The 23,731-nt window shown below is 37.7% G+C and overlaps 1 protein-coding gene across 1 annotated transcript; it reads left to right on the top strand.

Moving 5' to 3' along the window:
* Positions 1 to 2,857: 2,857 nt before the first annotated feature.
* LOC130456524 (uncharacterized) lies at positions 2,858 to 16,414 on the top strand. Its single transcript, XM_056813406.1, has 2 exons — positions 2,858 to 2,879; positions 9,190 to 16,414. The coding sequence occupies exon 2, from the start codon at positions 9,745 to 9,747 to the stop codon at positions 10,417 to 10,419; it is 675 nt and encodes a 224-aa protein (XP_056669384.1). The 5' UTR covers positions 2,858 to 2,879; positions 9,190 to 9,744; the 3' UTR covers positions 10,420 to 16,414.
* Positions 16,415 to 23,731: the final 7,317 nt, after the last annotated feature.

Below are 23,731 nucleotides of genomic sequence, written 5' to 3'. Positions count from 1 at the left end.
GATCCATTTCCTCTTAATATCTGGCCATGCTCACTGTGAGTAGAAGGCAAATGAATTGAACATGGTTAACAATTTTTTCATTTTTAAAAATACAGTAGTACAAATATGTAGTTATCAAAATCCCCAAAATTCTCAATAGCCCAATTAATTACAATAGCAAACAAACACACTTTCATATTTCACATAAGTTTCTGTATGACATTTTTTAAAACCTATGAATTGATGGATATTTGTCACAATTTTTACAAACATAGCAATCTTTCAACCTTGGTATTTAAACATATTTTTTAAACAAAGTAAAACTCATTGGGTTAAGAACATAATCAAGAAATCTATATATCATTCTGGTGCAAGTAAAGTAGTGAGCTGAAGAGTATAAATAAAGGGGTGCTTCTTTTTTTTGGAGGCTTATAGGGATACAAATGCCCTGAGATTAACTGCCCAACTTCCATTCACATGTGGGAAGGTTGGGGTTTATAAAATGTATTTCACTTCAGCTACTAGAATGGGCCCTACCTCGTGGTAGGGGCAGGCAAAAATAACCAGAGATTGTTAAAAAAAATTACAAAAATCATATTTTAAAAACCCTTAAAATCATTTGAGATATTTAGCACATTAAATTTTCCAAAGTTGTTAATACAATTATAACCAGTTTTGAAGACCATCCATCCTCTATGTCAATTTACAAAGGTAAAAATAGAAAGGCTGTTTTTTCATATATGGGCTTATTCAATAATATTTTTTCAGCACAGTTATAGGGGAAAAACAACAGAATTTTAAAATCTCAGTACATTAAAAATAAATTCAATCAACCTTCAGTGTAAGAGAATAATATTCAATCCAGTAATATATGAATTTAATATCACAAAGTTAAATCATAAACCAAGCAAATATCAAAATGCAATAGAAATACAGAGATTTTTACAAACCATTGGAGTCTGAAATGCCTTAGAACCTCCAGTCTTTAAGTTCCTTAGGTGTGTTTTTTTGTTTGTTTGTTTTCTTTGTTGTTTTTAATTATCCATTTAGATTCCTATTGTCCGAAGGCAGAGTGGTAAGGGCTAAACAATGGGGTCTGAGCAATCTGCTCCGGGCCACACAGCTGGGAAGTATCTGAGGCCAGATTTTAACCCAGGACCGCATATCTGTAGGCCTGGCTATCAGTTTGCTGGGCCACCCATTTGCCTCCCCAAAGTTGAATCTTTGGGCTGAATCTTTCTTCTGACACACAGGTGAAATCAGTGAAATTACCAGAACTGTCAAAAGGTACCCTTTTAAATAGCCCATTGCTTAAAAGTCTGTTTGAAAAGCCTGTTTCTTCTCCTCTCCCTTTTCTCTCTCCCCTGATATGATCCTTCCTCCTGCCCCAGTCCATGTGGAGCCCAGGCCGCCCACGTGGAGTCAATACCTCTGCTCCAAAATGGAAGTCCAAAAAGAGACGCCAAAAGCCTTTGCAATCAGCTTAAATCCTTCCTCAATCTCAGCCCACCTCAGAATTGCGTGAGATTACAAAGCATTTTGGGGAAGTGGAGCAAGGGCTTGTGGGGATTGTAGGCCTGTATTCGAGTCTATTTTTTTACAGCGTGCTTGCCGGTTTTTTTTTTTTTCTGTAGTGTGGTTTAGGTGAGACATCTTCCCTGAGTGAGTCTGGTGAGTGGTTGGGCTGATTGCTCCTTTCCTTTACATCCTGAAAGCAGTATCCTCCAAGGACACCCATCATCTTGGAGGAGGCCTTGTGGCTAGAAGTCAAGTTAGATTAAATCTTGGAGGAGGCCTCATGACTGAGGTCTCTGAGCTTCCCTTAACTTAGGCTAGGCCAGAGAAATCTTATACCCTTTCCTCTCTCTTCTTCTTCTTAATTTCCTCCAACTATTATAATTAAGCCACCATAAAAATCCCAAACTGGCTTGAGTATTTTATTGGGATTGAATTTAAATCCTTGGTGACCACTAAAATAATATATTCAGTCAACAACCCTAATTTTACCCTTAACAGATGGCAGATCTGACATCAAGGTTGCCGGATTCAATGGTTGGCAATATTTTAAAGTGATATTTTCATTGCTCAGTAACACAATTTCATATTGAGAAAGTCTTTGCTGTGTGCAAGCCTGTAAATCATATTTCTTCAGTATGGACTCTAGTTGGTGTGAAGAGTAGACATTAAGTTTTGATCCTAATACCAAATCAGATGACTTTTGAATCATGGTTGCTGTGGCTGCAATTACTCTCAAACAGGGAATCATTCCTTTCTCAATTATATCCAGCTGTGTACTAAAATATGCCATTGACCTAAAATTGGGTCCTAAAGTTTGGACTAACACTCCAGAAGCTATGTCTCTTACTTCATGTACAAAGAGATAGAATTCTTTGTTGTAGTCTGGAATACCTAAGGCTGGAGCTATTATGATTGCTTCTTTGAGCTGTGCCAAATCTTGGACCAGTCTCCACTGAACTTTTACTTCAGAGTCACGTTTTGCTTTCTTTATGGGTATTATTGGTGTATTATATTCTGAAATTGTTGGGATTAAAATTTCTGATCTAACAAGTTTTGGATAATTGGTTTGATTCCATCTATGGCTTCTTTACTTAGTTTGTATTGTGTTATCTTTGGTGGTGTCCTTTCTTTAACTTCTACTTTTATTGGTGTGACTTACTTTAGAATCCCTACATATGTAGAATGTGTAGCTCCAAACCCTTCTGGTATATCACTTGGCATTTCAAATTGTATAATTGAAAATGTGTTACCCTTATAAAGTACTACATTTCCCAAGAGTCCACAGACTTCCTGTCATTATTTACTTCCTGTAGACAGTGAATATAATGTGAAGACAGGGAGAGTCTCCCCTCTTCTTGGACTTACAGCCAGCAGTGATGGTGGTGAGTGGGGATTTTTAAAATGTCTAACCAGCCATGGGCATGTGGATTTTATTTTGTACCTTCTTTATTCCTTGATTTCTAATGATCTTTAATAAACCTCCGTAAAATATATTATTTCTATTATTAGAGATTTCATTTTATATTTGGCGACCACAAAGGATGAGAAACTCAATTTTTTTTTAGATACCTAGATCATTTTTTAAAGCCATGTTTTCCTGCCAAGGCTTTTTTGCCCACTCCTCCCACCCTCGCAAACCAACTATCTTTGGAGCTGTTGTGTTTTTCTTTTCCTACTTTTTGCCCAGTTGCTTGCTCTCTGTACTAGCCAGGCTATTTTTAGCCAGGGCACTCTTGGCAAAGAAAAGATAAACTGCTTCTCTCACCCAAGTGCTTGAGTCCTTTGTTCTGTGCTCTTCCTTCATTCCTTGTTCCTCCTTCATTCCTCGTTCTTTGCTGCTGACTCTGGTGTTGCTGATACTGCTTCATCCAGACCTGACCCCAATTGATCTTCAGGCCCCCAGCAGCTGTATACCTAAAACTGGCCTCTGACTGGACCTGACCCCTACTGCTGTTGCTTATTGCTACCACCAAGAAGCTAGGAGTCAGGGCAGATGGTAAAAAAAAAATGTTTTTTTTTTCCTTAGGAAACAATTGGCCTCCATGTGGCAAGGTACCTCGGTGGGGAGGGGGAAAGGAAAAGACTTTTCCAAACAAGAAGTTGATTATAAGCATGGTATATTCTATAAAAGAGCAGTGCATTGTCTATTTCAAACAGCTTCTACCCTTCTTGAGTGCACTGATGCTTTTACTTATCTTACCTGAGATTCAGGGGAAAAATTCATCTCCCTGAAACTCTGCCATTTGGGCCTGCCCAGTTTGAAATTCCTAAAACCCATGTTCTCCCTTGCTATGGGAGATACTACAGTACTGACAAAAGGAATCTGAATGGATAGAGAAAGAACTTTAAGAGCCTGTAGGTGAGGATATTAAGCCCTTTCAGAATCCATTGTTTTTATGAAAGTCTCTGTATTTTATTGTATTTTGATGTTTGTTCAAGATTTAATTTTGTTTTTTTAGTCCATATATTAACGTATTGAATACTATTCTGTTATACTGAATCAGTTTACTCTAATATGTTTTAATTATTAGATATATTCTGTTACCTTTCCCCTATAACTATATTGAACAAAATATTGTAAAGTCCATAAACACCATTTTCTTAAATTTTGCATATGCTAAGTGTCACATAGATTATGGATGAACTAAACCTGGCTATAAGCCTTTGGAGAATTTAATGAGCTAAGAATTTAAATGGTAATTCTAAGGGGCCTTCAGAAATAATTTTAATTAACTAGAGGTTTCTGAATGGATGATTTTTAAAATATTTATATTATAAAGAATGTTGTATTAAAGGTAGAGAAACAAATAAATGTTTCTACCAAAGTGTTTCTATGAATCAGGAAGCCAAAAAAAAGAGCTCCTGAAAAAACTCTTCACTTTAATTTACTTCTACCAGAACAATCTAGATTTCTTGGTGATGATCTAGACCCAAATAAGTTTTACTTTGTTTAAAAATATATTTGCCAAAGTTGAAAGATTTGCCACATCTGTAAAAATTGTGACAAATATCCATCAGTTCTTAGGTGTTTTTTTAATGTCATACAGCAACTTATATGAAATATGATAGTGGATTTGTTTTCTATTGTAATTAAGTGAGCTATTGTGAATTTTGGGGACTTTGAAACTTTTCCAATGTGCTTTACATGCTGTACTACTGTTCTTTATAAAAAACTGTTACTTTGTGAAAATAATTTGCTTGCAGTTACAGTGGATCATGGCCAGAGTTGAAGAGGAAATTGATCTCATTTTTTTGGTGAAAAGCCTTTGTATTCTTCCTTTCCTTAGCTGACACAGTGTGTCAATGATTATAAGCTATATATTTTTGAATTTTAAAACTCCTTTATTGTTATTTTTGTTTGCATGTGCAATATACTATTTCAGTTTTATTTTTCCTCTCCTTTTTGTATTTAAAGCACGTCACCAATATTGAGATTTTCTTTAGCTTTTTTGATTTTACAGTAATATAAGTTTACAACATAGTTGCTATTATGTCAATGCATACTCAAAATGCTTGACACTATAGAAATAATGCCATTAATTGTTTAAAAAAATTATTGGACTTTGCTTAATGATTCTGTCTGATTAAAGAACAAGAGAATACAAAAAGAGCCATTGCACAGTACCAAAGAAGCACAAAGCCAAACTGCATAATGCCAATCAAACATAGGGTCAATGAAACCAACCAATCCCAGTGGGATTGATGAAAATTTCAAGCCAAGACAAGAGGGCTTGAACGTGTTTGGGGTTCGATGTTGTGGATGTTTAACATGTGTTAAAGGCAGGTCTTCTTTGTCCCACATTCTACCAAGTATCTCAAATTTGGCTTCTACCTGACTCCTATAATCTAGTCCCTTTTCTGTCTTTCATTGTGTGGCAAACTTTCTATAGTCCTGGCTACTCATTGGGTAAATTCATAATTTCTTAAATCACTTTAATTGGGCCCTGATTCAAAGACCTGTTATAGGTTTATTTCCCTTTACTTAGAAAATTTTACACATAAGACTTTGATAGAATATATATTATCCACAAATTATTTTCTCTTTTATTTGGATTTTGCTTTGTTTTGTTTTGAACCATCTGGGGAGCAAGTTATTGTGACTCTGAATTTGCATAGAAGGTCCCTCCCCAGCAAATTTAAAGGGGAGTCAGGCATCAAAAGGAAGGAATATTGTACTTCTAGGGGTCCTACAAACACCATTCTAGGAGAAAGCTTTTTAACTCTTTGGGGTATCCCTAATACTCCCATTACATTCTCTGAGCCAATGGAATAGCAATGTAAAGCAGGTGTAATCTTTAATACAGACCTGGAAGCTCCAGTGTCCAAAAGACAATCATAATAGGTGTTACCCACCTTTAAGGTAAGATGGGGCTTATCAGTATGGGGGGGGCAGTGGATAGGATAGTAGGACATCAGGGTCTGGAAAATCAAAGGTTGTATCCTCTGATTTCTACGCCCCATCCCCACCCCACCCCTGGACACCTTCATAGTATTTGGGAAGTTCCTTGGGCACTCCCCTGAGGGGCATTAGCACCCCTCAGTATTTTTTGGACAAGCACCATTTAAGTTACATTGTTGGGGAGTCATTTGGTTTGAGTTATCATTTTCCCAATATCTATTCCAATAGTTATCATTCCTAAAGTTGTGGTTTCTATTATCATTATTATAAATATTTCTATAATTATCATTTCTGTAGTTATTATTAAACTGCCTTGAATAAAGTTCTACACTCTATTATTCTATGGCCCTTCTTCTCACAGAATTGGCAGGTAATGGATTGATAATTAGATTCCTAGAGAGGGGATAGTGCCATTGGTTGAGTATCATGCCCTCTTTCCAGTTTAGCAATCTTATCTTTTAAATATGTCAGTTGTTTCCCAATTTACTCCATGAGATCATTATTCTCTTCTTCATTTTCTTTGTTTCCCTTTGAAACATATAGAGCCATTTTCAACTTGGAGGAACCTAGGAGAGAAAAACCACTATCCACATCCAGAGGAAACACAGTGGGAGTAAAAACACCGAAGAAAAACAACTGCTTGAATACATGGGTCAAAGGCATATGGTTGGGGATGTAGACTCTAAATGAACATCCTAGTGTAAATAATATGGAAGTCAGTTCTGATCAAGGACACAAGTAATATCCAATGAAATTGTGCATTGGCAGGGGTAAGAGTGGGTGGAGGAGAGGGAGGGAAATCATGTGATTATTGTAACCAAGGAATAATGTTCTAAATTAACTAAATAAACTTATTCAAATGGAAAAAAACAAATAAATAAACAAAAAAGCAACAACAAAAAATAAATAAATAAACTAAAGAGTATGTAAGGAATTCCTTTACCTTTACAATACTGGCCAAAGTAAGGTGACTTTGAGCACCATATGACAAGAAAGAGTGAGAGAGACATTCCCTTTTGGCCTCTCTCTTTAGCTTCTTGATGAGCACAGATATGTTCCTCTCAGTTCTGCTCTGATAGGCATCAGGTTGTAAGTAAGGCATTTATCTAATTGAACTGCTCATATAGCCCCTGTTGGCAAAAGGGTATAGTAATCCCAAACCCCATCTCTTCAGAGGGCAGTATTCAACCTGTATCTGCCTCCTAGTCATTCAATTCAATAATTCAACTTGCATTCAACTTAATACATTTCTCTATTTTTGTGAGGATCATTCTTGAAGAAGGCATCCTTCCCAATCCCAGGGTTTTAATCTTAGCTCTCCCACAATGAGTAACAACATTGATTTAGCTGTCTTGTAAGTGATAAAGTGGATTGAATGCCAGGCTTGGAGTCAAAACTCATCTTTTTGAGTTAAAATCTGGCCTTAGACATTTATGAGCTATATGAATTCAAGAGCAAGTCACTTAACCCTGTTTGTCTCAGTTCCCACTTCTGTGAAATGAGCTGGAGAAGGAAATAGCAAAACACTATATCATCTTTGAGAATCAAACTCCCACAATTGGATCAAAGAATTTTATTTGACTGAAAACAACAGATATAACCAGTCCCTTCTCCAGTTATAGAATCAATAATATTAAATATGGTAAATTACCAGATTAAGTGTATTTGGACCTGGCCAATTCATATGTATCTGCTACTAAAACTAAACAGTTTCCTAATAATTTGTTAGAAACTTTCAGTTCTGCTACTTACTACCTGCAGAATCCTAAGCCACTTATTTAACCTGTCTGGACTCCAGTTTCCAAATCTATAAAATGTGGGAATTCTGAAGTCACAGCTCTAAATATATAATCTTGCGGTGTCTAAAGTCCTTGAGAACCTCCTAGGCAGTTATATTTGCAATAATAAAAGCAAGAAGGTGGGCCAAGAAAAGACAAATCATTTTACCTTTTATTATAGGATTTATTTTTTGAGCTCGTTCAAGTTCATTTGCCTAAGAAACCTCCAAATATTTTGAGAGCCTGAAAAAAAAGCTCAGTGTCTCAGACTTAGCCCGTTGCAATTTGTTGAAAGGCAGCCTTAATATGAGCTTACAGTCAAGAATCAATTAGAAATTACAGGTGACATTCTAATATTGAGTCAGTAGACATTTGGGACAGAGAAGGTGATCTTGATTGGCTGAGACAGTATAAATGCCTGTGGGCTTTAATTAGCAAGCTGATGTTCTACATTCCAAAAGAATTTGTCCTTAGAGACAAAAATTTAGGAAAGAGACCTTCATTTTCCTGGAGAAAAAACAGTAGTTTTCTATCAGGACTAGGTTAATAAGATCAGTGAGGCTTGTGTTCTTTTAAAAGAGCTGAAACTTGGGCTACTGGGGATAGTTACATTCAGCTAATCTGAGGAATCTAACTGAAGTTTAGGGCCCAAAGAGGTGGCAAACATCAGACACTTAAAGCCCAGTCAACAGAGATCTTCAAGTAGAGGCTGAGTAACCACTTGTCAGGAGTTGTAGATTATATGTAATCATATGTTTGACTCAAAGACCTCTGGAGTCTTATCAAAACTCTGTGATTCTGTACTTAAAATAACCTCAAATCTCTTTTTGTTTGGTATTTCATTTATTCATGTGTATCTTAACCAGTATTCAGTGACCCTTCCTGGGTGTCATCCTCAACTTCATTGCCAATCAGTTGCCCAAGTTTGATGCTTAGCATAGCTGTCAAACTGATATTCGTAAAATGAAGATATGACCATATCCTTCCTTCCTTCCCATATTAACTGCAAACTCTTCTGTTTGGACTTTGCAGACCCTCAGACCCTGACCCCTTCTCCATTTCTGTCTCCTCATTTCCCTGGCTTCTTTCAAGTCTGTATTAAAATCCCACTCTCTGTGAGAAGCCTTTCCCAGTACCCCCAGTTTATCCTGTGTGTCTTCTGTGAACACTTTTATTTCTTTTTTAGAATGAATTCTTGACTCATTTATAGATCAGAAAGATTATTTATAGCACTTAGCACAGTTCCTGGTATATAATAGGTACTTAATAAATGCATATTGACTTACTAATTTCTTACTTGTGCTTCTGATTTTCATATATCACCTTTCAAATTTAAATCATGTATTCATTTAAAAATCTCTCTTAGTATACGGTGTGAAATTTTGTTCTCTAACCAATTTCTACCATAATTCTTTCCAGTTTCCAAGTAGATTTTGTCAAATAGTGTGTCCTTACCCTAGTTAAGTAACTGGAATCTTGGGTGTATTGAATACTATGTTAATCTATTCCACATAGTACTGATCAGCATATGGGAAGAGGAAGACATGCCCCCAGAACTCAGAGATGCCTCCATCGTAGCCCTATACAAGAACAAAGGCTCACGAGCAGCCTGTGACAACTACAGAGGCATCTCACTACTCTCCAATGCTGGAAAGATCCTCGCCCGTGTTATACTCAACAGACTCCTGTCATCTGTTTCTGAGCAGAACCTGCCTGAATCACAATGTGGCTTCCAACCAGATCACAGCACCATCGACATGGTCTTCACAGTGAGGCAAATGCAGGAAAAATGCCTTGAGCAGAACCCGAGTCTCTACATTGTCTTCATAGACCTGACAAAGGCGTTCGACATAGTGAACAGGGACGCATTGTGGGTGATCCTCAGCAAGCTCGGTTGCCCAGCAAAATTCATCAAACTGATCCAGCTCTTTCATGTCGACATGACGGGAAGTCCTATCTGGTGGAGAGACTTCTGATCGCTTCAACATCTCCAATGGCAGGAAACAAGGCTGCGTCCTTGCTCCGGTACTATTCAACCTATTTTTCACCCAAGTATTATGACATGCTGTGATGGATCTAGACCTGGGCGTCTACATCAAATACCGACTAGATGGCTCACTATTCGACCTTCGCTGCCTGACTGCAAAAACAAAGACAACAGAGAGACTCATCCTGGAAGCTCTCTTTGCAGATAACTGTGCTCTCATGGCCCACCAAGAAAATCATCTCCAAACCATTGTGGACAGGTTCTCCACCGCAACAAAACTGTTTGGCCTGACTATCAGCCTCAGGAAAACAGAGGTGCTGTTCCAACCTGCACCAGGGAGGCCAACTAACCAGCCGTGCATAACTATAGACAGCACACAGCTTTCTAATGTCAACACTTTCAATTATCTGGGCAGCATCATCGCCAACGATGGGTCCCTAGACCACGAGATCAATGCCAGGATCCAAAAGGCCAGCCAGGCACTCGGGCGGCTGCGCTGCAAAGTCCCCCAACACAGAGGTGTAAGCACTGCGACGAAGCTCAAAGTGTACAACGCAGTGGTCCTCAGTTCGCTCCTGTACGGTTGTGAGACATGGACACTGTGCCGGAAGCACATGAAACAGCTGGAGCAATTCCACCAATGCTCCCTCCAGTCAATCATGAGGATCCGATGGCAGGACCGAATCACCAGCCAGGAAGTCCTCGACAGAGCCAACTCCACCAGCATCGAAGTCCTGGTCCTCAAAACCCAGCTATGATGGCCTGGACACGTCATCCACATGGACCCACAGCGAATACCAAGACAGGTATTCTATGGTGAACTGTCAGCTGGACTCAGGAAACAAGGCCGACCAAAGAAAAGATTCAAGGATCAGCTAAAGTCCAACTTGAAGTGGGCTGGCATGACACCAAAGCAACTAGAACTCGCTGCCTCTGACAGAAGCAGCTGGCGAACCCACATTCACCATGCCGCCACCACCTTTGAAGATGAGCGACGTCGATGTCTTGCCGCTGCGCATGAACGCCGACACCAGGCCACAACAGCACCTCCCGTAACAACTGGCGTCCCATGCCCCATGTGCCACAAACTCTGCGCCTCAGTCTTTGGACTCCAAAGCCACATGAGGGTACACCATAGATGAAACTGCACAAAGACAATAGTCATTCTCGATCACCGAGAGACTACCACTACTAATCTATTTTACCAATTGACCTCATTGGAAAATATACAGTAGTATATTTTTCAGAAAACCTTATTTATGAATATTATTTGAACTGAGCTTGTTTTGGCTAGAAATTGGATGACACATTCCCAGAGAAGCCAGGATGCTGCTTGATTGTTGTTTGATTGTTTCAGTTGTGTCCTACTCTTCATGACCCCATTTGAGATTTTCTTGGTAAAGGTACCAGAGTGGTTTGCCACTTCCTTTTCCAGCTCATTTTAAAAATGAGAAAGTTGAAGTAAAATTCAAGGTCTTCCTGATTCCAGATCTGGCACTCTATCTACTGTGCTACATAGCTGCCCTCAGATGACCAGATTGCTGCAGGGAATGCTGGAGATCCCACCCAGGTCTTATCTTGGATCCACTCAAGGTTTGTGTTTTTAGTTCCCCAAATTTGAATGTTTATATTTACATCTTAATTGATCTGAATGTGAATATATATGCATACTAATATAGAGGCAGGGAGGTGGCTCAATGGATATGAGTGCCAAGCCTGAGTCAGGAAGACTTCTCTTCCTTAGTTCACAGCTAGACTCAGACATTTACCAGTTTTGTAACCCCTGGGCAAACATTTTACCCTGCTTATTCTTAGTTTACTCTTCTCTAAAATAAACTGGAGAACAAAATGGCGAACTATTCCAGTTTCTTTGCTAAGAAAACCTCAAATGGAATCACAGAGTTGAACAGGACTGAAATGACCAAATAATAGCAAAAGCTTACCAATATACAACTCAATGGACCTTGCCTGGAAACTGTCCTCTACAAAATCACTTAACTGCTACCTGTCATTTCTGTGCTGGCATTCTTCTCTGAATCCTATATTAAGTACATCTTGCAGACCCTAGGAAAGGACCCTCTTTCTTCTGGCTTTCCTCCTTTGCTAAGTGGTCAAATAAGTTCTTTCTAAAATCATTAAAAAGTTTTTTGTTTGTTCTTGTGCTTAATTATGTCAACATGGAATTTAGGAATTCCAAACTTGTGGCCTATTGGGATCTGATGAACCCCAATTTTCAGGATTAACTTGTAGATTGGAGACCCCAAAGTTTGTGCTTGTTCCCTGTTCCCATGGGAATCTACCCTGAAGGGACTCCCAGGCTAGCAGACTAGACTGAGTGGGGGACCCTCTGGGGAATGACAATCCTAGTTGGGTGAGACTAAGCATATGCTAAGGAACCATTCTTTAGTATCCATTGTAAGTAACCCCTTCTCTTACACCCTAGTCTCTGGCTATAATTCCTTTCCCAAGCTTGATTGTATCCTGTCAGTATAGTCTGAACACTCCCATTTTCTTTGTAGCTATAGTGATGTCAATCATCTTTCCCTGCCTATGGATTTCCCAAATGGTATATAGGTTCCCCAAATTCTTTTGTTCCTTGGAGTTGTCATCTAGCCTTGTGGCACTCCCTAGGGATATCATCCCCAGAGTCCAGGGTTTATACCCTGGTTGTAGCACCGACCAAATTGGGCCAAAGGGCCAAATTGGACTTATCCCTATCCTGATTAAAGACTTGGTTTTTCTGGCTATTTAATAGTTCTGTGTTATTTCTAAATTAACAACTATTTCTATTTTTTAACCAGTACCAAATTGTTTCAGTGATAACTGCCTTTAGTATAGTTGAAGTTTTGGTACTGGTAGATACCTCTTTTCTCTTCCTTCTCACTTTTTTTCATTATTACCCTTGAGGTCCTTGATCTTTTGATTATACACATCAATTTTGTTATGATTGTTTCTAACTTTATAACATAATCCTTTGGTAGTTTCATTGTTATGGAACTGAATTAGGTAACACAGTGATTAGAGCACTGGAATTGGAGTCAGTATCTGACTCATTATGACTCCATTTGTTTTTTTTGGGGGGGGTAAATATATGAGTGGTTTGCTGTTTCCTTCTTCCACTCATTTTTCAGATGAAGAAACTGAGGCAAAGAGAGTTAAGTGGCTTGACTAGGATCACAAAACTAAAAAGTGTCTGAAGCCAGATTTTAACTCAGGCAGAGAAATTTTCCTGACTCTAGGCATAACACTTTCCACTGCATGGTAGTATGACTTCAGGTACCTGTTTCCCTTTCCTATTCTGTAAAATGGGGATAATGACATCACCTACCTCAGAGGGTTGTTGTGAGAACAAAAATAGGTTATATTTAAATAGTATCTTACAAACCTTGAAGTGGTGCATAAATGCTAGGATTGATATTATTATTATTATGGCTTGTCCTACCTATGAGTATCAATTTTTAATTATTTAGTTCTGTATTTCTGCCGAAAGTATTTTATACTTGGATTCATAAAGTTCCTTGATGTATCTTGGTATATAGACCCCCAAATATTTTATATATCCTGTAAAATTTTCATATTTCTTCTGCCGAGATTTGTTGGTAATATAGGAATGATGGGTTTTTGTTTCACCTCCTGATACTTTCCCAAATGCATTATTTCAATTAAAATTTCAGTCGACTCTTTAGGTTTTATAAGTAGATCAGCATATATACAAAAATGACAATTTTGTTTTCTATTTATCTTTAATCCCTCAATTTGCCATTTTTGGCTTATTTGTATAGCTGTCTTTATCAAAAAGTATAGGTAATACTCAAACATTAGTTGTGTCTCCCTGAGCAAGTCACTTTACCACTGTTTGCCTTAGTTACCTCAAATATAAAATGGGGATAACAACAATACCTCTCTCACAAAGTTATTGTGACAATCAAATGAGATAATGTATGCAAAATACTTAGCAAAGTGTCTGGCACATAGCAGGTACTCAAAAAATCCTTCATTCCCTGCCCTTCTTCCTTACCTTCCTAAAATGCAGGTCCTATGATATCACCTACCTAATGAATAAACTCCAGGGTCTTCCTATTGCCTCCAAGAACAAATACAAAATGCTCCTTTTGCCATTTAAAGTCCTTTATAACCCAGTTACCTCCTACCTATCCAATCTTCTTACACCTTCCTCTCAACAACTACTCTTTAATCCAGTGACACTGTCCTGGCTATTCCAAGAACACTCCAGAAATTGTTTTTAGCTGTTCCCCCATTCCTGGAATGCTGTCCCTCGCCTATTCCAACTACTGACTTTCCTGGCTTCTTTTAAGCTCCAAATAAAATCCCACCTTCTATATAGGAAACTTCCCCCAACTTCTCGTAATTCCCTTTAGTACTCACCATAATAACAAACATGGGCTCCCATATAGCTACCGATTCCCAATTATAATGTTCTTTTCCAGACTGCACTCACTCTGGTTAGCCACCAAACTATAATCTCAACAGAAGGTATTCCATCAAGTATTTTTTCAAGAAAACCTTTTTCTTCTGTAGTCTTTCTTTGCTTAGGAAAGGTTTTTTACTTTATATACTAATTTGTTAATTCCTTTTTTAATTCATCTTAAATTCAACATGTCTAAAATTGAGCTTATTATATTTTCCCAAAACTCCCATTTTTCAAACATAACTATTTCAGTTTTCATATGTCAAGTTCTTCAGGTTCAAAGTATCAGCATTTTTCTCAACTTCTCACTATCCCAAATCTTGATATTTCTACCTTTACAATGTCTTTCACATTGGTCTACATCTCTTCACTTTACCATCTTAATTCATTATCTCCTACAGAGATTATTGCAATAGCTCCCTAATCCCTATCTTAAGTTTCCCTATTACAGTCCATTGTACACACTGCTTCTAAAATATATTCCCCTAAATGTAGACCTATGTGACTTTCAACCAATTTCATTGGCTTCCTTTTACCTCTTGAAGTAATTCAAGTCCATACCAAGTCTATTGGTATGGGGTTCTTTCCTCATTGGTGGAGATAAATGGCTCATTCCTACCCTATATGTGGACCTCAACTACTTTTCCACTTTCATTAGACATTATTCTTGTTCTTGCACTTTACGACCTAATTAGACTTACCCTGTTGAGTGAGAGTTCCAACACTGAGAGAAAAAGAAGAGAGAGATAGAGAGATACAAAGCAAGGACCAGACGGAGTGATGCATGATCTCCATGATTTCCATTTATTATGACAAAAAGACAAACTTTTATAATGATAGAGTTCTGTTGGGAAATAGATCCATACTTCAAGATATACATTCATTGGTGAAACAATAACCTATGAGATGACATAAAATTTTTTTATTTATGGAGGGTTGGTACAAGAGGTTTAAAGCTTTCCCAGGAACAAAACAAACATCTTTTAGAGGCTTACAAAAACACTCCAGAATGAGCCTTGAACATTTCCCCAGATAAGACACTTGCAGCTCCCCGTAACAGCTCAGCTTTGTACATGACCTTTGGCCAAGAATAGCAGTGGCCGAGAATAGCAATGCCTCTGTGTGAGACTTGGACCTTGCCAGAAATCTCAGGCAAATTTACAAGAATGTCTTTTATAATTATTTTCCTCAGTAGGCCTAAATTGTCCTAGGTTTGTCCATACACACTCTATTGTTTCCTCACTCAAGATACTCCATCTTTCATTGTTAGGATTAAAATTATCTTGAGAGACTGACTTTTGGGTTAGGATATAAATTTATTGCTTATATTGGGTTTATTGGTTAGGCCAGCACCACAACCAATAAAGTTAGACCAATAGGTCTCCAGGGGTCTCTTGGGACCAGGGATGCCCAAGCTGGGTAAGGCAGCTTATTAAATAGATTTTTAGGAGCTTATTATTCAGTCCCTCCCTTGAACATTCCAAGACATCTTTAACTGGTGATAGCTAATTAAGAGGTGGTCCACCAATTTACCCACCCCTCCCCATCCCCACTGGTAGACAGGTAACATACCCTGGAAAGAACACTTCTCCCCTTCATCTATTAACCAAATTCTGTTAAAAAAAGGAAGATATTGCTCGGGATTCCCAAGGACAAAGAAAATGCACAAAGCAGCAGACTAGATAGGTCTCTGACCTAGAACCTACACACAGTAATACTTCATACTTCTCCCTAATATATAGGAATTAATACAGTATATGAAAAATAAATTCTCATACTAACTCTGTACCTTGGCACTGGTAGTCTCTTGTGCCTGAAATGTACAACTTTTGGAATCCTTCTCTTCCTTCAAGGGGGCAGCTAGGTGGCTCAGTGGATTCAGAGCCAGGCCCAGAGACAGGAGGTCCTGGGTTCAAATTTAGCCTCAGACACTTCCTATTTGGGTGACCTTGGGAAAGTCACTTAACCCTCATTGTCTAGCTCTTATCACTCTTCTACCTTGGAGCCAATAGAGAATATTGATTCTAAGATTGAAGGTAAGAGATTTTTAAAAAAAGATTAAATTCAGTCACCATGTACATGAAATCTTTCCTTGACTACACAATTGCTAATATCCTCCATCTAAAGCAATCAAATATTGAATTATTTTGTATGTATATTAGGTATATTTACTGACTTAATATTTAAACTGTATGTTAATATTTGTACTTGTTATCTCCCACTATTAGAAAGTAAACTTGCTGTGAGTAGGGATTTTTTCATTCTTTGTACTTTTATTTTCAGGGTCCATCTCAGTGTCTGTAAATTTTTGAGGACAGATCATTTCTTAGTCATTTTAATGTTCTTCATATATATATATATATATGTATGTATGTATATATGTATGTATGTATATATATCATGTAATTGTTACTCAAAAAATGTCATTTGAATGAATGTTACTCTTTCACTTAAAAACTTTCAATTACATCATTTGCTACAAAATAAAGCATAAACTCCTTAGCCTGAAAACCCTACATAACTTACTTCCTGCTTATTTCCCCCCATTTTTCTATTTCTCTACAACTCTTTGCTTCAAGCTGACTTTCTATTTCTATTTGCCACCCTTTCTTTTAGTAGATGTCCTGCCTTCCAGTCTTTTTGCATTTGTTCATTCTGCTCCTGCCCCAATTCAAGCTATTGATGTACAGAATGTGCTAGCTTATAAAGTAGCCAAAATTTCTCTAAAAGGAAATGTTCATTCAGGTACTTGATGAACAACTTCTCAGAAAAGTTATAGAAAGAATTTGAATAGAAAGTTGAATGAGATAATCCATCTCTGAGATTGCTTCCCCCCCATAAAATGTTTGCTAACCACAATTTTAAGGAGTTTTTAACTTCCCCAACTTAAAATAGATATTTTTCCCTATCAGTCGCCTTCAATAGCTTAGAAAAAAAGGTGGGGTTAGAAATGTGAGGACAGGTAAATGATTTTTATTGACTTAGATAGAGAGTTGGAAGGTTTTTCAGCTATTTTGACTCATTTTTCACTATTTTCAGTCACCCCCCCCATTTGTTAATTTCCCTAACTTTTATTAAAGAAATATTTAAACTATTGTTAACTTGGAAAAAACATAGAATTATTAAAATAGAAAACCCAAACTTTTAATCAGGAGAGGCATAGTGTCCAATATTTAGGCCTCCACACAGAATCAAGTGCCCCAAACCCACACAGATCCTAAAGCTCTGGCACTCTGGCAGACAGTATCCCTGGGAGAAACCACCACGCTAGGTAAAAGCTCCAGAGTGACAGAACTTGGGGGTCATTTATACCCTCTGGAGAACGTGGTACAGCAAGCATGCATAGACAAACTACAAGCAGGTTGCAAAGGGGTTGTAGCCAGCAGCTGGGATATCAGGGAGTGGTCAACTATAACAAATACCAAGGGAAGGGTCAAACTAAGACCTAGTCGTCCTGAAAGAAGATTTTAATACAACTGGAGAAGCTTCTAAAACAAATAAAAGTACTCAACATTTGACTATATCTACTAAGCTTACCCAAACTAGAGTCTCCCAACAGTTTAAGGTCTTTAGTTCAGCCCAAAACAGGTGTGCCTAGTACTGGGGTTTCTCAAAGGGCAGGGGTAAACTTGGGGTGTCCAGATTTCAAGTTGACACTATGCAGATGAGATTTATGAGTCACTGAAATCTTCTTAAAGTCAACTACATCTGCTTTTTTTCACTTGATATTTTTTAGGAGATGAAATATGTTTTTGTATAATGGCCAATTAACTGAGGTTCTTTGAAAAACCATCTCAATTTCTTGTTGCTACCATTTTAAAAAAAAGGTCAATGTGGTTATAAATCATTCACAGTATAATCTCTTCAACTCCTAGCCATTGGACCAAAAACTATTTCTTGTCCCCTTCCCTCCTGGTATCTTAAGGGTCAACTATAAGTCTCTAGGCATGTTTTTCTTTTTTTAATTATTTCCCAAACTGAAATATTGCTTGCTGTTTGTATGAATTGTTTTTCCAACTAGAATATATGTTCCTTGTGGGCTAAAACTGTCTCTGTTTTGTTCTTTGTTGTTGTTCATTGTTTGTTTTTGTATTTATGTCTAGTATTTAACAGAGTGATTGACACTTAATATAAATTCATTTATTTGCCAGTTATATGTCAAGACAGATAAAAGCATTTCAAATTATAGAGAGTTCAGGAAAACAAGGCAAAAAAGGGAATTTATTTTAAAATGCATGGTATATGGTCCAGGCCAGGAGCTCAAGCCTACCAGCTGCTTTGAAAGACAAATTACACAATATAAAAAGCCAATTCTGATAGGTTCACATTTCTGAAAGGGAGTAGATTAGTGTTGTATTAGAGCTAAATTTTATAATCCTTGTAGATGCAATTTCCAAACAGATTTCTAAAAGATTAGAGCTCATGTGACTGCTCTTTCCAAATTTGTTTGACACTGAAGACCCCTTTATGAGAGGCCTGGCACATGCATTTTCAACTATATAAATTTGGTAAAGAGGGATGGGAAATCATTTACTCTAATTAGTTTGGCAGTAATAGCTAAATTCTATTTATTATATATATATATATTATATATATATATATATATAATTATATAAAATCATCATCTTGATTCACTGAATATGAATTATATGGAGGCAGAAACCCTGATGGTAGGTAGGACATTTTCCCCAGGGCAAGCAACTATCCAAATGGTAGGAAATTTGATCAAGGTAGGAGAGTTAAAGGGTGATACCAAGAACCTGAATCTCTAAATAAAACACCTGGGACAAATCTGGTGGTAGGCAAAAGACAAAAGTATAACAAAATGATATGTATAACTTGATGGTGAGAATCAAGGTGAGAGCAATTTCACAGCATCTTGGCCTTCCTCAGGCATAGATAAAGCCAGCCTAAAGAAAGGAGAGGAAATGTAGAGCTGCTCAGTGATTATTCCCATTATCTAATAATCCCATCTACTTTATGCCAGCAGCTATTTTTCAGTGTTTCCCTTTGTAAAAATAATAGGCAATGAACTGATTATTGATTATAAACTGATTTGATACTCTGTTTGCTGTGCTTATAAAGTATCATCAGTTTATATCAGTGAAGTGAAGCACATAAGTGAATTTCTCTTCAGGGCTAGGTACAAGGGCCCTAAGGAGACTCTTGTTATATAAAAATAAACTATTTATTGAAAAAATATAAATATAAAAAGAGATTTCTAACTCAAAGGGATTCTAACTCCACCCAAATAAAATTCCCTGGTTTTGCAAAGAACCACTTCTCCTGTTTCCATGCTACACTAATCCTTCCTGATCTGACTAACCCAAATTTTTACTAATCTACAATAAACTAAACACTATTATCCTTATTCAAAGTATATAAATCTTAACTTTGTCTCCAAGTTATAAAAATAACAAAGGCTAGCTGGCTGAGCCTCAGCAAGAACCAAGTTAGGAATATGAGCCTTAACAGACTCAGAGTTCAAACCAAAGGCCAGATCTTTTTTTGGCTTCTCAGATATAAAAACAATTTATGTAACAGCACTAGATAGTCACTAATGTTTCCCAAGTTGGGAAAAGAAAATCACTTAGCTCCTTCAGGTTTTTCCCTCCTTTCCTTCTACCTCAGACAGTGAGGAGAGAGAAAAAAAGATGTCCTCTCTTTCCAGCAGTTCAGGAGAGACAGAGATAGAGAGAAAAAGAGAGAGACAGAGAATGTGTACATGCCTACTACCTCCCAGAGAGTAATTGTCACAGAAAAACTGTTAAACTGTCAACATTTGAAACTGACACTCTGTCTCAGCTCTGCTTCAAACTCCAATTCTTTCTCAAACCAGCTTCTGTATTTCTTATCTCTAAACTAATATAACAAGACTTAATTTCTGTAGCAAAGGAATTTAGCAAGGCAGACTAACAGCCTTCAAACCAAGATTCCACAGAGCAAGGACTGGGTCAGCATTCTAAGGCAGTTGGAAAACTGACAACTGATTACTCTCTCTCTGGGAAGCAGAAAGAGAGGGTGTGTGGAAGTGTCTCTCTGAAGGAAACTAACTCTGGAGCTACCTGGGAATTGGATCATCTTTAAGGGGAGGTTGAGTGAGTGATCCCAACCACACTGGTGGATGGTGGGTGGGTGTGATCCTCCTCCCTTCCTGAACCTTGTAAGGGCTCATCTTGAGATAGCTGTGTGACCCAACCAAGGATTCTGGTGTTGTGAGAATCTGGGCCCTGTGGACTTTACTAATTCCCTTTATATTTAATTATCCTTTTATTTAGTTAGATTAAGGTTATTTATTTGTTTATTTATTTTTATTTAGAAAGACCAAGATTTTACTATCTGGGTGGGTTAGAAAAATAGAAAAATAAGTTACTCCCCGATTCGCTTTCCATTCCCTTGTCCCTTTTTAACAAATAAACCTGTTATATATATATATATATATATATATATATATATATATATATAGTTTGATCCCTTTTTTAACTTCCCTATAACATTTCTAATATCATTCTTATACCTTCTTGGGTTAAGAGATCAACAGATCAAAGCCCAGCAGTGAGATTTTCCTTTGTCAGTCTGGAAAAACACAAAAGGATTAAAGAAGTTACAAAGAACAAGTCTAATCAGGATGAGGAAAAAAATTTGTATGGCCACCATAGGACCATAAACATACACCACATAGAACCAAGCTCTGGAACTCTGGAAACAATGTCTCTGGGAAAATGCACCATGATAGGGAATGGCCATCATTGGATTTTTCAACAAATTGAAGAACTTGGGCATATTATACTTTGGGTAATAAAGGAAAGGAAGCACAGTTGATTAGCTTATATTGAGTCTAGGGAAGAAGGATTCTAGTCAGGGACTAGACTACTTGGGAGAAGCCTAGATATAATGTGAGAAACTTCTAAGACAAAAAGGTACTTAAGATTTTATTATCTCTATCATTGCTATTCAGGGTGCTTAATGGGTCCTTGATAGCTTATTGATCAGTCTGGGTCAAGGGTCAGTCAAGGAGTTCTTTGAGGTCAAATTCCCAAGGGACAAAGGTAAATTTGGGGATTTCATAAAATAAGGTTGTCATCTTGCTTCTGCTTAGGCTGGGAGCAGGGATTTCTGAGGGGTGAGGGTGGCTGTAAACCTCAAAATTTCTTAGACTTATAAATGTTGGAAATTTCACCATTGGGAAATTTCATACTTGAAAAATTTCCTATTGATAGTGGGTCTTGGCTATTGGAATGTGAACCCCATTGGCATGGGAGGTTCCTCCTCCTCCCTTCTTAAGATTTCTTTAGGACAGAAACCTTTTGCTGAACAATGGAAAGGACTTTGACCTATGCTTAAGCACAGAACAGGAATTTCTTTGAGTCATGATTGATTTTAGAATTGATACAATAGAGATACTTGGAATGACAGAATCAGGTCTTGGAAAATACAATTTCCACCCCACTCAGTCCTAACAGGATTTAGGAAGGGCTGCAGCATAGATCAAAATTTAATTATTTGAGAATATGACCTCCAACAGACATGTGCAAAGCCACAGACTTCTGGGCGGTCCTGGGTTAAAGCTAGAGCCACCATTGGCACAGGGAAAATGATGGACAGTGATTGGTAGATGTGAGAACTGAGGGGAGGGAACTTGGATGGTTTCCTGAAAGAGAAAGGGGGTCTGAGGACTGGGTGGTGGGTGGAGAGTTTTGGCTCTGGGTGTTTGGTGACGTGCTCTGAGAAGCTTGCTCTGAAGGAAGCTGAAGGTGGGGGCCTCTGAGACTGTTTCTCCATTTTGGTCACATGAGTAATAGGGACTGATCTCCTTTCTTTGCCTCAGCTATCTAAGGGCTTGGGCCTTTTGGCCCAGCCTAAACAGAAGGGGTATTTAAGCCCTATTCCCTTCTCTCCCCTTTCTCTCTCCCTCTCTCTCTCTATCTCTAATTCCTTTCTTCCTCCTGTCTGTAATTAAACTCTATAAAAAGTTGACGGCTGACTTGAGTTTTCATTTAGGAATTACATAGCTGAATTCCTTGGCAACCTTAAATTAATATATATCAGTCTTTTAAAAGTGATTTCCTTGTCACATGGCTAAATGAGGAAGGAAGACAATACCCACTCACTATACCCACATACACATTTTCCTTCAGAAACCTTGTGAGGCATAGGATTTTTTTTTCCTTGAATGTTTTGAGCTCTCTTATCTAAACTATTTCAGAGAGGGGAGGTAGTAGAGTCAAGATGGCAGCTTAGTTGCAGAAAAAGTCAAAATGACTCTGACTATTCTTCCAAACTAATCATTTTATAAAGAGCTTCAAAATAATAGGAATCAAAATCCAATAGCAAGACCGAGTCACAACTTGAACACAACTTGAAAAGTAGACAGAGAGAGTTGATGTTCATGGAATAAGGGAGAACCAGAAGCAAAACTGCACATAGAGGAATGCTAGCTGATACACCACCCTTTCCCCACCCTTACCCCTCCCCACCCCTGTGCTATATTCCAAACCTGAGCCCTGAGCTTAGGCCAATTTTGGGATCCCAGGACCCTGACTACACTAACAAAAGAGCACTTCAGACCCATCCCTTGAAGTCTCAGACCCTCTGGAAGTTCAGAGAATGGGGATGCCCTTTCAAGCCTCCAAGGTTACATTGAAGACCTAGCCCCAGGGCAAAACCTTGTAAGCCAGTAGAGGAGAAAAAAACAGTAAACAACTTTCAGAATTCCCAGTCCACAGGGGGAAAATAAGTCTGGGAAAATGAGCAAACTGCAGAAAAAACATTTAACCCTTGAAAATTTCTATGGGAGCACAGAGCAAAGAATAGTACTAACAAGATGTTGAGATTCAAGCAACTACATGAAACACTTGAAAAATAGACCAGGAAGGATTGATCTCAAATACTAAAAGAGCTCAAAAAGGAATTAAAAAAAATCAAATAAGACAAAGTGAAGAAAAATGGAAAAAATAAATGAAAGCAATGCAAAAAGAAAATAACATCCTAAAAAGCAAAATTAATCAGAAAAAGAAGCACAAAAATTCAATAAAGAAAATGTTTTTTAAAAAACAGAACTGACCTACTGGAAAAAGAGGTGGGGAAAATCCAATAAAGAAAAGAATGTCATGAAAACTAGGCTGGACCAAAGGGAAAATGTCATGGAAGAAATTCAGTCTTTAAAAATTAGAATTGGGTAAATAGATGCTAATGACTTTATGAGACATCAGGAAACAATAAAACAAAATCAAAAAATGAAAAAAATATGAAATATCTTATTGAAAATATAGCTGACTTAGAAAACAGACCCAGGCAAGACAACTTAAGAATTATTGGACTACTTGAAATGTATGATTAAAAGAAAAATAAACTATTACAGAGCTCAGGAACCTCAGTGGTAGGAAGGAAGACCAAGCTGAAAGTAAAGGAGAGAAGAGATCATTTCAGGTTGCTGCTGAGTATGAAGGAAGAAAGGAAAAAAATGCTTCCCTGGGCCTTGGAATTCTCTGCTGATAGTTTGATTTAACTTGAAGTGAGAGTTGTAGGGAATGGAGCTATTTAAGGTGGGTCAAGGCAGAGGATGGATCCAATCCAAAAGTACCTGTTGGAGAAGATTATCAACCTGGGAATGCCTCTGTATTCCTTATCCTTTAAAATTT

The sequence above is a fragment of the Monodelphis domestica genome, chromosome 1 (assembly GCF_027887165.1).
Source record: "Monodelphis domestica isolate mMonDom1 chromosome 1, mMonDom1.pri, whole genome shotgun sequence".
NCBI classification, from domain to species: domain Eukaryota; kingdom Metazoa; phylum Chordata; class Mammalia; order Didelphimorphia; family Didelphidae; genus Monodelphis; species Monodelphis domestica.
This window is presented reverse-complemented; position numbering and strand designations above follow the sequence as displayed.

Coding starts and splice junctions, on each gene's coding strand:
- LOC130456524 (XM_056813406.1), top strand. CDS start 9,745: ATGGATCTAGACCTGGGCGTCTACATCAAATACCGACTAGATGGCTCA.